General features: G+C 35.2%; 2 protein-coding genes across 2 annotated transcripts; one reads left to right on the top strand and one right to left on the bottom strand.

Moving 5' to 3' along the window:
• Positions 1-547: 547 nt before the first annotated feature.
• On the top strand, positions 548-2,041 carry LOC122017990 (ATP phosphoribosyltransferase 2, chloroplastic-like). The gene is made up of 5 exons (XM_042575725.1): positions 548-649; positions 757-870; positions 1,199-1,279; positions 1,533-1,650; positions 1,784-2,041. Exons 1-5 carry the CDS (start codon positions 548-550, stop codon positions 1,879-1,881), a joined length of 513 nt encoding a protein of 170 aa, XP_042431659.1. The 3' UTR covers positions 1,882-2,041.
• A 733-nt stretch (positions 2,042-2,774) lies between these two features.
• LOC122016235 (probable CDP-diacylglycerol--inositol 3-phosphatidyltransferase 2) lies at positions 2,775-10,300 on the bottom strand. Its single transcript, XM_042573470.1, has 11 exons — positions 9,939-10,300; positions 7,589-7,722; positions 6,547-6,631; positions 6,404-6,453; positions 5,115-5,154; positions 4,885-4,929; positions 4,738-4,803; positions 3,685-3,799; positions 3,545-3,601; positions 3,365-3,463; positions 2,775-3,111 (listed from the first exon to the last, which is right to left on the bottom strand). Exons 2-11 carry the CDS (start codon positions 7,647-7,649, stop codon positions 3,058-3,060), a joined length of 672 nt encoding a protein of 223 aa, XP_042429404.1. The 5' UTR covers positions 7,650-7,722; positions 9,939-10,300; the 3' UTR covers positions 2,775-3,057.
• Between the last annotated feature and the right edge of the window lie 4,159 nt (positions 10,301-14,459).

The raw sequence follows: 14,459 nt of genomic DNA, 5'->3' as shown, positions 1-14,459 counted from the left end.
TTAAACATGACAATTATTTTTCCTACTATCATCTATTTATAACTCATAAGTTGCTGAGTTAGACTGTTCCTGTAATATGTCTCGAGCAACTCTGTGACGCCCACAAGTCAGGTGATTTGGAGGTGTGGTTTCAACGACCTAAAGATATAGTTCGAAAGATAAAGTCAGGTGATTTGGATCTTGGTATTGTTGGTTATGACATCGTTTGTGAATGTGGTGAGGTAGTTATCATATTGTTCCCTTATCCAGAAGTACTTTCTGTTCCTTTAGTTGACATAAACACATTATTGAAATTGATATGTCATGAAAACATTGCTTTATTGCTAAACATATTTTGAATGGAAGCATAAACTGAATTTAAAAATAAGTTCTTGGTTTGATGTTGCTGTCTAGATAAGGAAACCATAGCCCATAAGATCTGCAAATGAAATTGGCTAAGGATGATCTGATTGAGGCTGTTAGGATTTGTCAAATTTGACTGAAGGGATCATGATCGACTAAAAAACAAATCTGAAAATGATGTAAAACTAGAAAATAACTCTTCCAGATGGGCACAACTGATGCTATTTTAGATCTTGTGAGCAGTGGCACGACACTAGCAGAGAACAATTTGAAAGAAATCAAAGGTGGAGTTGTCTTAGAAAGCCAAGTTTTCATACTAACTGCCACCATCGTCTTGACTGTTACCTTTGGTATTGAATAAGACGAAATCATTCTCTCTTACATGGCTTCTGTGACTTCTTTTGTGTTTTGCAGGCTGTGCGTGTTGCAAGCCGGAGATCTTTGAACATGAGCAAGGGTGCACTAGAAATCACCCATGAAATGCTTGAACGACTTGAGGCACATTTAAGGGCTATTGGGGTAGTAACAGTACGTTGAAAACATTGTTGTTCATGTCATTATTTATTCTATCCCTTGTGCTTTTTCATGTGGCAAGTGGCAAAAGGATGATTCGTTCACCCCCAGTATCTCCGTCAGTCCGTCCCAGAATCAATACGAAAGAGGTAAATCATGGTAACTGGAGAAGCTAGTGCGCAGTGGGAAGAGGTACATAGAGACCAAGAAATTATGCCCTAACTACCCTGAGATTCGAACTTCACGCTCTCAAGTGACAATGTTCTACGCACTAACCATTCCAACTAAGCCCGTGGGGGCCCTTGTGCTTTTTCCCTTGTGCTTTTTTATGATCTAATGGAAGGTCGTTGCAAATATGAGGGGCAACAGCGCAGAGGAAGTGGCAGAGAGAGTTCTTAGCCAACCATCATTATCGGGCTTGCAAGTAAACACATTTTAGACATCTGATTTCAAACTTGCAATCTCCTACATATTTCTCGACTTTGATTGTCACATTAACCGACGGGTTCACCTGTCTCCTACGCGAGGACCACCTATATCTGCCGGATCATGATATTTTAACAATGTTTCAAGAAAATTTGTAGTCTTCTTCGTTTTTCCCTGTTTGCTTAATTGATGAGAGCTCAATACTCGGCTACTTCTGATGCTCACATGTAAACATGAATGCATTTAAACAGGGTCCTACTGTAAGTCCAGTGTTCTGCAAACGTGATGGCAAGGTCGTAGTGGACTTCTTTGCGATAATCATATGTGTGCTGCAAATGGAGCTTTACAAATCTGTTCAGCAACTAAGAGACAGTAAGATCCTTTGCTTGCTATGCAACTAATTTTTCATTCAACTTCATTTCTTTGTTCATTTAGTCATCACTCCAAAACCATTAGTAAATTGACAAATTGGCTTCGTATCTCGACTTATTGGAATTTTTGTAGATTGGTGGGAGTGGGGTTTTGGTATCCGATTTGACATATATTTTTGAGGAAGAGACACCAAGGTGGCGCACCCTTCTTTCAGAGCTTGGGTTATGATGTTCTTTAAGTGCTTATTTATCTTTAGCATGAAATGGCACCATTTCCTCTACTATTCGTTTTGAATCTTTCTTTCTGCTGTTGCTTAGTGAGTTTGAAGTGGACAAAATAAAGTTTTCTAGTTAGTTCCAAAATTTTGTAAGAAACAAAATAGTTACAAATAGAGTTAATGATGGAAGACCTATTTCCCAGTAAGTAATAATCATTTTTGTTGCCATTGTTCATTTGTTCGTATCTTGGATGACCAATTTGACATTGTAATTTTGTTACCGTTAATATTACTAACTGTCCATGCATATGCTTTGGAGTCGAGCTGACTTTTTGAAATAAAAAATGGATTATGGATGTTAAACTTGCATATTTAATATTCCAAGATGAGCCCCTTTTCTCTCTCTCTCAAGATCAACTTGTACTAATTGAGTAACTCGAGCTTTCGACTCTGAAATATATTTGGTTTTTCGATGTCCTTTAAACAGGTCATGGATATCAAATCTGAATATTTGATATTTCAAGGTCTTTTTAATGTTTCTCAAGATTAGCTTTATCAAGTTCGTGATTCTGAAACATATTTGATATTTCAAGGTCTTTTAAGCTACTCACGGATATCGAACTTGTAACGAGATTGGAGGCAAAAATATAAGATTTTGAAGGATCGATAGACAATTACCAATTCGAGATGAAATTACAAGATGAATAATAATATAAGATTTCAATCAAGTATAATATTCTAATATTGCCTTTAAGATACATAATAGATATAATACCATAATTATCCGAGCACATTCTACTTGTAAATTTTTGGATTTTTCATAAATGCTATTATTTTAAACTCCACTCATTAATTATTTTTGGCGGCGAACAATCTTTATCTGTTTGTGTTGGAAGACCTCAAACAACGTAACATCGTAGTTTTCAACCGACTGTTGCTAAGAATTCAAACAAAACCACCTGATCCACTTAAAACAACATTGAGTGATCGGGCGTTGCATGTACGGGAAACATCAATGAATAGATTTTCCAGGGCATTCAGCTCACAATAACAATCCCTACCGTCGACGGCTCCAAAATATCCCAGGATATCATACGTTGCTGTGCTCAAATCTCAAACAAAGTGTTTGTTTTTCACTCGGTTGAAACATAGAATACGGAACAATGGACAAGCATGGCCTCACATGATCAAACACTTCTCTTCATATCGTGATTCACACAAGAATCAGCAGCTGACTTCATCTGAAATTAGAAAGACCAAACCACGACTTTAGTAGCAAGGTTCATGAAATGATTCAGTTAGTAATACGATGTTCTAAATGTGTGATAGCTCGATGGGTTGCAAGACTCATTCAAGCCTAAATTCCAAATAGCTAAAGCTGTTGGTCTAAGTAGTTCACAAATAGCCAAAAGGAAGAAATAGATCAATGATAAGATTAAGAACAGTATACCTTAAAAGTAGAAAAAGGAAATTTAAAACTAGCAGCAAAGTTACCTGGATGACATTCACCACTTGCTTAATGGCCCATCCGATCGAAACAAAAGGCAACAAAAATGAGAGGAGTGTATTTGTCCGAATGGCATTCAAATATACCTGTCATATTAAAAGATAAAGTAAGCTGCTTACAAATTTAAAATAAATGACAAGATGGAATGACATAACATGAGAGCTTACAGTGATCAAGCTTTCAGATTTCTCATCAGCAAGAAGATAGAGGATGATGTAAAGAACCTGCAGCATCACATTATGGTCATTTAAATATAAACGTTTTGAAGGAACACTTGATATGAAAAGCTGCTATTTAACCCTGATACCTCAGATCCCACACAGCAGAAGGCCATGAACATGCGGTTTCTGTAGTACAACTTAAAAAGCCAACTGCTTGAGTCCTTCACATCTTTGTGGCTAGTTTTGCCAGATAAGAATGAACTGCAGTAGTGTGTAAAAAAAAGTCAGATTAATGATGCAGTTAATTACTGTGGTCTCATCTAATTAATGAATCATGAATTTTTATCAATTGTGACCCACAACCTCCCACAGTGCCTGGGGGACGGACTATATATAAGTACACTTTCTGCTAACCATACAACAAAAGGTGAGTACCAGATTATGAAAATGGAAGAAACAAGATCATTCATCTGCAAATAAGCAACAATTTACTAGGTGCACGCATAAAGTTAGTTCAAATATTCAGTAGAAATGCAATAACATTCTGTTGGTACAATTACAAGGTCATATTGTTATCTTGAATCTAGTTTACTCATTGTGAAGACACTAGAAAGCTAACACAGCCTCTGCATGACTTCAGCTCCTCTTATAACATTTGATTGGCTCCCACTTGGATGATGCCGATATGTAACAATTCATACCGACTGTTTGTTGAGTAATATGTCTGCAAAATATGGCCCTAACTTACGCCATTCTTGGCATCAGACAAGTATTTAAAATCTCAAATGCAAGTGCCTACTTGCATGCACAAATCCTTCTATGCATGCATTGTTGAAACTTGCCTTGAGACTAAGGAGGTTAGTGACACTGGAATAAGGATGAACTCAAGGCATTCAAAGACGTCATGAGAACTATTTAAACCGTGATGTTTCCAATGCTAAAGATAAATGGTACACAATGAGCATTGCTGGAGTAATCAAAATCATAATTTCTGATCTCACCAACTATCACCAACATGTAGGCTAGGACCTCTGTCCAGTCTTGGAAGAACACTACTTTAACAGATCCATTTTGTGTATGAAGACATCAAATTTATGCTTCAATTAAACATGGAAGTATGCAAACCAACTATGGTAAATAAAAGTTAAATTCAACTGAAAGGAAGTTGTGTCCGGTCCAAAGTAGATAAATCAAAATACCTGTACATTTGCAGCCAATGACTCGCAATGTCCAATCCAAGCAACGCTAAGAAAATTAAACCTGGTCTGAAAAATTCAACAAGAAAAACAATATTATGTTGGAAAGGGGTGGAACCAAATTATGTTTAAAACTAAAGAAGCCAGTACCTGTATAGTTGTGAGAGAACAGACAGTAGACATGCGGTGCTAACCCTGACAAATGTGAAGACAAGACAGATATTATGTCATTATGAATGAAAATGAAAACAAATGATTCGTCTCAAATGCAGTAGCATCTAGAATTCACACGCGCACACACACACGCACACACACACACACACACACACACACACAAAATTTTTAGAAAGTAATGCCCTAACAGTCATGTAGAGAAGTACCTGTCTGTTACCATGTCCAAAACAGCTCCAAAAGTTGACACTGGATCATGAGTCATAGCAAACATTACAACAACCACGAAAGAATACTTTCTATGACATCACTGTTTGCTTTCATGAAAAAGAATAAAGGCATATATATACTATCCCATCTTCCATCTCATTAATAAATTGTTAGTTACGAAATATTCCCAACCCTTGTTCCATCAATTGAGACTCCATAACTAAGAAATAAGAGGAAATTGAGCTTTGTTCAGTGAAACCATGGCGATATCATCATTATCAAATCATGTTTATCCCAACTAACTGGGATTGACTACATGAATCCCTCCATTGAGTTTCATGTAAGGTTATATCACTAGTAATTATGAAAAATAGGATTAAAATTCATGTTCATAACTTTAGATGAATGTTAATGTTGACTGTCAAGGCCTACACAATTCTCATAGTTGAAAATTCAACAGGGCTTGGGACTGGTATTGGCAGAATTTTGTCTGTGACTTTTCGCTTCATGCCTCCATTCAGATAATTTATTGTCTGTGAAAATTCATCCCTCCATTCAGCTGGTTTTTTTTTCTGTTGAAACAAGATTCACCATGTTCAACTTATCCTGATCAAATCTTGATCAAGTTAATCCAGACTTCATCCTGCTTTTCAACTATTCATAGAAGCCTTAGCTCCGTAAGAGTAGGGACAGTATAACAATGGCATCCAGATCCTATGGTCTGTAATCCCTGAGTAGGGACAGTATAACAGTGGTGTCCAAATCCTATGGTCCGCAATCTCTGGTCCCTTCCGCAATTTGCACGTCGGATCGCCGCAAGAATTCGGCCAAAATTGGATGCGATCTCCCCTAGGTTCACCTTCTCACCTAGGTTATAGTTTTGGGTCGAGCCAGGCAACCGGAGGCAGCCGGCAGTGGGCTGGCCACCCTTTACTCGACACCATACAGCTCGCTTGCCGATGGCCTCCAACTGTCTGCCCCAACCCAAACTATAACCTAGGTGGGAATGTGAACTCAGGGAGGAATCACCGTCAATTGCGGTCGGATTCCAACCGCGGTCCGACTGCAATTGCTAAGGGAACCAGAAGGGGACCATGGAAAAGCGAACCAGAGGATTCGCACTCATAACAATGAGCTATATAATCTTGCATCACAATGACACTGTACAAAAGGGCTTAAATGTGACCTTGTTGAACTGCTAAGAAATTTGATATGATTTAGCACCAGTGAACAAAATTGCCAGCGGAAAATAATTTTTCAAGATTAGAGAATAAGGAATCCCCATTACCTTGATTTAACCTTCGTGCGAACCAACCATCCAATGCATCACACACAAAGCTGTAGTCAAGAAATGCAGTCAAATAAGTACCAAAATAACATTTTTAATGTAGCCAAGAAAAAGGAATATGATAATACCACCATAGTGATTACCTAGTAACATAGAGAATGGCAGAGAGAGATTTTTGCGAATAGCACACAGAAAATGCTACACAATTCAAGATGACTCTTATATAACCTGCAGTTAACAAAAATACAATGCATATTAGAGTATGTAAAAAACGTATCATTTTTTTAAAAAAACAAAAACACAGCTACATATAAACTTAATTAGCATATTTTACTTGATTTTTTTTCAAAATTTAAAAGGCACTAGTTTTGGCTCTTGAGCATTATTTAAACACATGCATTAGATCTCTATCCTACTTGTTACTAACATGAGTAATTTTAAGTTCTCATTTCTGCTATGTTTGAATTTGAGGTGCTCATCCTACAATACTACTTAGAGCTTCAGTGTAGATTCATCCTCTACAAGGTATTTCTGTTACCATGTTGAGTAAAAATAATCCACATTATAAACAAGCGTGAAATATGTGGACGAATTACAGCATTGATCTTCCAAAGTAATGTTGAAACAAAATACCTTTACATATATTAATAATTGAATGTAACTAACTGATTATATTACAAAAGCATCAACTACCACTAATTTGAGTTGGTTCGAACTCATTTTGGGGATAAATCTGAAAACTTCTGAATTGTAATTACCATGGATGATTCCAAGCCAACTCACTATTGCAAAAGCTGACAAATAATGGTGTTTATGAAGGGATCAATAATGAATATAGAGTATCAATTCTTACAAATTTATAATAGCAATTCTTCTTAAACTCTTTAATTAGTGTTTTCAACAGCTTATTCAATTCACGATGATACAACCTTGGATGTTTTTTTAGCTTTGTTAATAATGAGATACAAACACATTACAAATTATTATCAAAACCGAACTGTTGTTGATAGTCAGTTAGGACTAAGATGCAGCAAGTGAACCATTGAGAAGTGGTGTTAAGCAAGTGTTCAGTCAAATAGTATATAATGGTACCAGTATTTTACTGCACTAGGAGTATGGATCAATTCAGATTCATGATTCTAAGTAAATACTAACAAGTAGCGGGTAAAAACACAAAAGGTATACCTATAACATTAGGAACGTATAAATATACTGATATGGTTTCTTGATTTGATGACCCTGCCATTGTAGCTTTCAAAATTCAAATGAACTCCAATGAAGCCAAGAGACACTGCAGATGTAGTAGTACCAATTCCACCCTGTAAATTTAACTAGTTAATAGTTAAATTATAGGCTCCATCAAGCAAAGCTAAAGGTTCACATCAAAATAGTCGCTTCATTTAGGTGAAGTCTGTAGCTAAAGATAAAAGTAAAAGTATTGCATATCTCAAAAACAATAATAACTTTTCTTTCAGCAAAATTATAGTAAGTGAAGAGTTACTAAATATTAGAAGTTTTCACGTCCATAAAATAAGATAGATGATCAAATCAAAAGCAAACTTTCAGAAAATTTAGGAATATTTCTAAGAAAACTGGTTCAGGTCTTCCAGTCTTCCAGTTAAAGAAAATTCACCATGTGAGAGAACTTGAACACATACAGAGAAAACCCTTTTCTTTAAGATGCGGAATAGTGGTTGGTCGCTAAACATTGCTAATTCTCTAATTCTCTCCACAATAAAGGAGCATATTGTTAAGGGATAGAAAACTTCTAAATGTTAACACAGGTGAGTCACATTGACCTATACAACTGCCTGCGACGTTTGTGAAGTTACAGCTGAAAAAGGTCACATACTTAACAAAGCATCACACTTTTTTTTTAATGTTTACAGATTATAAGAGAGTTATTTAGTAAATTAAAAGAACTAAACGTTAACTTTTAATGATATATTTTTCCTTTACGTAAAGATTAGGTGAAAAAAAAAAGATTCTATAAGTGAATAATTCACTCTTGAATGTAGAATGGATCTAAGAAGTAAGGTAAGCAAGGCCAAAATCAGATAAGAGGTAAATATACAGCATTAGCTTGTGTTGGGTAAACAATGCAGGAGATAGAGAAATCAAAGTATAATAAATATAAATGAAAAAATAACCTAAAAAAATAAAACTATCTTGGATTTATTATTTGGCCAGAAGGAAAACCAATTGTTAACATTATACAGTTCAATTTAATCAGATGCAACCCAAATCCCACTTCCAATTAGGGCAATGCTCATCTACGACAACAAATACAAATAAGTGCATCGACTACCCAATATCTATGCACTGTGTAGAGGGTTTGTATGGACAGCTAAACACTCTCTGATATCTTGGGCAGACATTTGCATGTCGAATGAGGAAGGAGGCTAAGAACTTTGGGATCTAAAGGCATGGAATAAGACTCTATTGTCCAAGGTCTTATGACATATCCAGGACAAGAAAAACTCATTATTGATTAAATGGATTCATCCCACATACCTGAGGCATGCAGACCTATGGACTTGGCAGATGAAGTGTACTGACTCACCACTGATTAAGAAGCTTTTGCACATCAAAGATGAGATATTGAACAGAGAGGGATCAAAACAGCAGCATCCAGCAGAATTACAATATGATTCATCCAAGCAGGTAAAGGGGTTGATAGAGCTTATGGGTACTTCAAGAGCATAGGGACTAGGCAACCATGGGGCATCACTGTGTGGAAGCCGTATGTCCAACCTAATCATGCCTTCACAGTTTGGATGCTGGTTCATGGGCGGCTGGCCACCAGAGACCGCTTGTCATTTGTAGAGAATAAGAATTGCCCTTTTGTGCCGGTGCATAGGAGACACAGGATCACCAGGTGCCCCATCACAGGCTTATTATGAAGAAAGGTCATAAGCTGGCTTCACATGCAACAAGAGATGACTACCTATAGGAGAATGTTCAATGTCTTCAAGCAGCAATACCGAGGCACCCGAATTTTAACGAAGGCGAGACACTTGGCTATGACATGTATGATCCATTATATATGGATGGTTAAGAACAAGGATATTTTTTAGCGGGAGAGAATAAATGTAGAGGGTACTTATAAAAAAAATCAGATATTCAAGGTGAACATTGTATATCTCTTGACTCTTGACAGATATAAAAATATTTACCTATAAAAAAACATGCATCGACTACCCTAAAAAAATCCATCTTTTTAACAAAATCAAATTGAAAGGCGCGAGGAAGAGCGGTATACTAAGAAAAAGAAAGAAATTGAGGTCATCTATAGGAAGAGCGAAGGTAAACCAACTGCGGTAGCTGTGACAGTATTAGAGAGCCTTAAATTTATAAAGGCGTAGTCACACTGCTAGTAAGGGTAATGCTCACAGGTAGAAATAATCAATAAATGTATTAACTACCCTAAAAAATTCACTCTTTTTACCACTCCGAAAAAACTTGCTGCCAAGTTTAGTCGAACAAGCATGAAAAAAGCGCGGCATCGAAAGAAGGTAATAGAAATTGAGGTAACCTGGGACCCCGGCGACGGGTCGCGATGGAGGAACAGCGAATGCGAAAAGACGAGGCTGCCGGGAGGGCAGCAGAGAACATAAATCAGGAAAGAGGGCTTAGGATTACGTAACGAGGAACGATTGATCCTTCACCCTTCTTTCTTGGGTAGCGGCAAGAAGACGAGGCATGTATTCGATCATCCACATCTCTTCAGAATGTCATGACTCATGAGCACACTACCGCATCATACGTCGCAAGCGCTGATGCCCGCCGCCTGTCTACCAGAGCGTTGAGTCGCGGGGCCGACTTCTCCTCCAATCGAAGGGAGGCGATTACAGAGTGCGGGGGATGTCGAGAATACGAGTTAGGAATCGGGATAAGAGTTGAAACTCTGATGTGCTAGATGGTCCATCATAATTAAGAGAATTGGAATCCCCCATCATTGTAATTTCAGTTTGCTCCTCAAAATCTTTGTCTATCCAGAGAAAAAATTTAGGGTGCGTTTGGTATGTATTTTTATATTTTCATTTTCTAAAAAATATATATTTTCTAAAAAATGATATTTGATTTATATTTTTCGTACTTATTTTCTAAAATAATAGCTAACGTTTTCTAGAAAAACAGAGAATGATAAAAAGTCATTTTCTATTTTCTAGAAAATACACATTTTTCAGAAAATGAAAATGAAAAATGCGCGTATTAAGTATGATCATTTTTTCAAAAAGATAACCCTAGTTTTAAAAATATCAAAATATTACTTGATTATATTTTTTGTTATGTAAATACATTCGTAATTTATTTAAAACGTTATATATGTAGCATTTTTTTAAAAAAAAATAACAATTTTATCAATTTAGACCAAACTATACCTTATAATAATATTTAATAAAATTATTATAATATATAATAATTTTAAACAAAATTGTTATAATAGTCATAAAGTAAATTTAATTAAATTAGAGTGATTTGAACTAAATTAAAAATATATTTTAATATAATAATATTTGTGTGTAATAATTATGAATAAGTAGAGATAAATTAATTTTATATTATAGTAGTTTTGGTATATAATAAAATAAAATAAAAGTATCTTAAGATAATAAATGAGATGTTGAAAATAGGAGTGTTCTTGTAATTTTTTATAAAGGCTTGGATTTTTTGAAAATGAAAATTCATTTGTTTTTTATTTTTAATTGGATTCTCACTCATCTTTTGCCCGATAAAATTTATTTTGGGCCTTGATTTTCCCATTTTTTTTCTTAGCGTTTTAAAATTAGGCTAAAAACTGAAAAGCTACTACTTTATTGGCATTAAGGAGAAGAGGTAAAATGGAGGTGCTACCTGCGCCTCCCCGTGGGCATCTGCATGCACGTCTGAGTGCATGCGGGAGTTCGGAGTAGCGCCTTGTATGTACTCAATTATTCACGTAAACATCTCAAAAAAAAATTATTTTAATTTTTTTTTAACTTTATACTATAACTCAACCCTTAAATTCTAAATATAAAAATCCTAAATTACTAAATCCCAAAATAAAAACAAAAAACAAAAAACTTGAGTGGCGTACAATTATGCACAGGATATATATATATATATATATATATATATATCATGAACAGCGATGAGCACCTCCAGCCTAGACAATCTAACATGACTAACTAAAACTCATTTTTAATCTCTCTTTTATCTATATACAACTTTCTTCTATCTCTTACATGCAAGATGATGATGATTTGTACCATCAATAATAAATGAAATCAACACCACAGTTGGTGTTGGTTTCAACAAACAAACACTAACATTGATGTTGGTTTATTGAAAATAACACCACCTTACATGTAGGAGAAAGAAGAGAGTGGCATCTTGCATGTAGGAGAAAGAAGAGAGTTGCATGCAGATGAGAGGTATTAAAGAAATTTATATTTTGGCCGCATCAAATGACCACATTAGATGTTGCCCTTGGTTGCTCACTTAAGGATATATAGGATAAAATATCTCTCTCTCTCTCTCTCTCTCTCTCTCTATATATATATATATATATATATATATATATATATAATTGTTATCATACACACCCAATGGTGCACACCTTCTTGTGAGTACCATATGTAATTTAGTTTATTTATTTTTTTTTTTTTTAAAAAATTATAACTATAATATTATAATCTAACCCCTAAACCCTAAATTCTAAATACTAAGCTTTAGAATTTTTTTTTTTTTTTAAAAAAAATACACTTGGTGCTCACAAGGTATGCAGTATGCACCATGGGATATGTATGCTAACATTTTTTTTTTTTGTTTTTTTGACTATTTTTAACTTAAATATTAATTATATCATAAACCCTAAGCTCTAATATAATTTATATATATATAAAAGTGCCCAGTGTGTACATCATAAAGTGTGCAAAATCCTATAATAAACGTTAACTTGCTCAGCCATAGGCAACCCATGTACACCTAGTGTTAATAACTTTCATGTATTTAGGCTTTAAGTAAGCGATTTTTTTTTTAAAAAAAATAATACTAGTGTTCATAAATGAGTGAGTAGGTTAACAAACTATATATAGATATATTATATTTCCATCCAAGTATTGGGGGCAAGCTCGAGCAATATAGTAAAGACCTACCTATAAGTACTCCAGAATAATTTTGATGTAATCAACTGAGTTAAGTTAGGTTCTGTAGTTTTGATGTCTTGTGTCTAAGTGTGTAGGGATTTAGAAATACAAGAAGTCGAGCAGAAGACACAGCGAGCTAGAAGGATGACACGGGAAGCAAGTCAATGGGCTTGATGCATCCGAGGGACGAGGAGCTATAGAAGAGTACACTGGCAGATGAGAACAACACCCGCAATGCTTTCGAGGGACGAGAAGCCAGAAAGGAACACTACTTGAGGAAAAAGCTGGAGTTGGATTCGGATGATCTCAACTTTGGACGACCAGAGTATCACCCAAGCAATCAGACGAGAAAAAGGCCAACTTTAGAGTTGACCGTGTCTAGGTGCCCGAACCAGGTCTAGGCACCAAGACTCCAACTGTCAGGACCGAGTCCAAGTGCCTAGACTGTTCCACCATGTTAGCGGTCGTTGGTCGAAGAGGATCAACACGGAGTCCACGCTAGCCGACTCCGAGTGCCCGGGAAGCCTTGATCCATTTGAAAGAAGTCGTTGTGAAGTAAATCGAGTCGACCGAGTCCAGGCATCTAGGCCGCACCACGTCAGCAAACTGCTAGATAGAGCTTTGATGCTCAAAGTTTTAATAGCACAACTTGTACTTTCATTTTGTAAATTTGTTTTTATTGTTTTAAACTTTCAATGTCGATAAAGAGACTACTCTGTCTGTTTCGAAGGAGATCTTTTTATTCAAGCTTTCACAACTTTGGATTAGCAACCTCTCCGATTGCAAACCGAGTAAATCTTTTCTCTTCCTTTAATTATAATGTTTTTATTGTTTTTAACTAATTAAGTATGTCCTTGCTAAGATTGATAGCAAGAGAAGTGTTCTAACTCTTTTTGTAGGGTTATTCACCCTCTCTATAGCCGATCTACTAGGATTTATAATTGGTATCAGAGCCCAACCGTTTTATAAAAACTAACTGACAGCTAAAGTAAAAGAAAGATGATTGTATCTAGCATCTACCCACTAGTGTTCAAGTGGGTGTTCGCGTTTTGGAAGTGACGTATAGAAGTATTTTTCAAAATCGATTTCAATATTTTATTAACAATGAAATATGATTTTGAAGTGCCTAAAAGTAAAGATGGAAAAGAACTCGAGGAGCATTGTTGGAGTAAAAAGTAGCTCTACAAATTTATGGTAAATGGTAAGGTCGAGTTTCATCTTCTAAGTGTGTTGTCTGCTCAAAAACTCGAAAAAATCGACAACTACAATTGTGCCAAAGAACTTTGAGAAAAGTTTTTGGAACTCCACGAAGAAACAAAAGAAACAGAATCTGACTCTTCAATGAATATTGATTTGTCTTCAAAATACTCCGAGATCGAAGAGATTGTAGGAACAACACTAATAACTGAACACCAGAGTCGACTCAAGCCTATTTGAGGCCTTAGGCAGAAAAAAAATTTTAGACCTTTGACACTGTTCAAAAAAAAATTTCTCACCTTTTTTCATTTAGATTTATATCGAAAATGGTGGTTTAATTTTTTTAACAAATTAAATATTAATTTTAAAAAATATTTTTTATACAATTTAATTTTCTCACTTTTTAGATGTAAAGTTATTAATTAAATTTTTATATTCAAGTTTGATAACATAATTTAGAGAAATATAAGCTTTATTATATTAAATAGAGTATTATTATTAGATATAATAATACATTTTAAGTAGATAATAAGTTTACAATTCAATTAGCTAAAAATAAGTGTATTTAAATGAAAGATGGAGAGAACAACCCTTACAAGAAGTAACAAAATTGAGGAAATAAGAATAATAAAATAGGATAACAATATAAAAAAAATCATGCTCTCATGCTCAACTCATCATCATCATCAACAAAGCACAAAAAATAAATAAATAAAAAATAATGTACA

The sequence above is a fragment of the Zingiber officinale genome, chromosome 8B, assembly GCF_018446385.1.
Source record: "Zingiber officinale cultivar Zhangliang chromosome 8B, Zo_v1.1, whole genome shotgun sequence".
Classification (NCBI taxonomy): Eukaryota; Viridiplantae; Streptophyta; class Magnoliopsida; order Zingiberales; family Zingiberaceae; genus Zingiber; species Zingiber officinale.
The sequence above is the reverse complement of the archived record's forward strand: the minus strand, read 5'-3'. Positions and strand labels throughout refer to the sequence as shown.

What these genes read in the sequence shown, in the direction of transcription:
- LOC122017990 (XM_042575725.1), top strand. Translation starts at nt 548, where the DNA reads ATGGGCACAACTGATGCTATTTTAGATCTTGTGAGCAGTGGCACGACA. An exon ending in GAGTTGTCTTAGAAAGCCAA is followed by an intron (nt 650 to 756) that starts GTTTTCATACTA and finishes TGTGTTTTGCAG; the next exon opens with GCTGTGCGTGTTGCAAGCCG. An exon ending in ATCTGTTCAGCAACTAAGAG is followed by an intron (nt 1,651 to 1,783) that starts ACAGTAAGATCC and finishes TGGAATTTTTGT; the next exon opens with AGATTGGTGGGAGTGGGGTT.
- LOC122016235 (XM_042573470.1), bottom strand. Translation starts at nt 7,649, where the DNA reads ATGGCAGGGTCATCAAATCAAGAAACCATATCAGTATATTTATACGTT. An exon ending in CATTGGCTGCAAATGTACAG is followed by an intron (nt 3,800 to 4,737) that starts GTATTTTGATTT and finishes ACACTACTGCAG; the next exon opens with TTCATTCTTATCTGGCAAAA. An exon ending in AAGTGGTGAATGTCATCCAG is followed by an intron (nt 3,112 to 3,364) that starts GTAACTTTGCTG and finishes TTCTAATTTCAG; the next exon opens with ATGAAGTCAGCTGCTGATTC.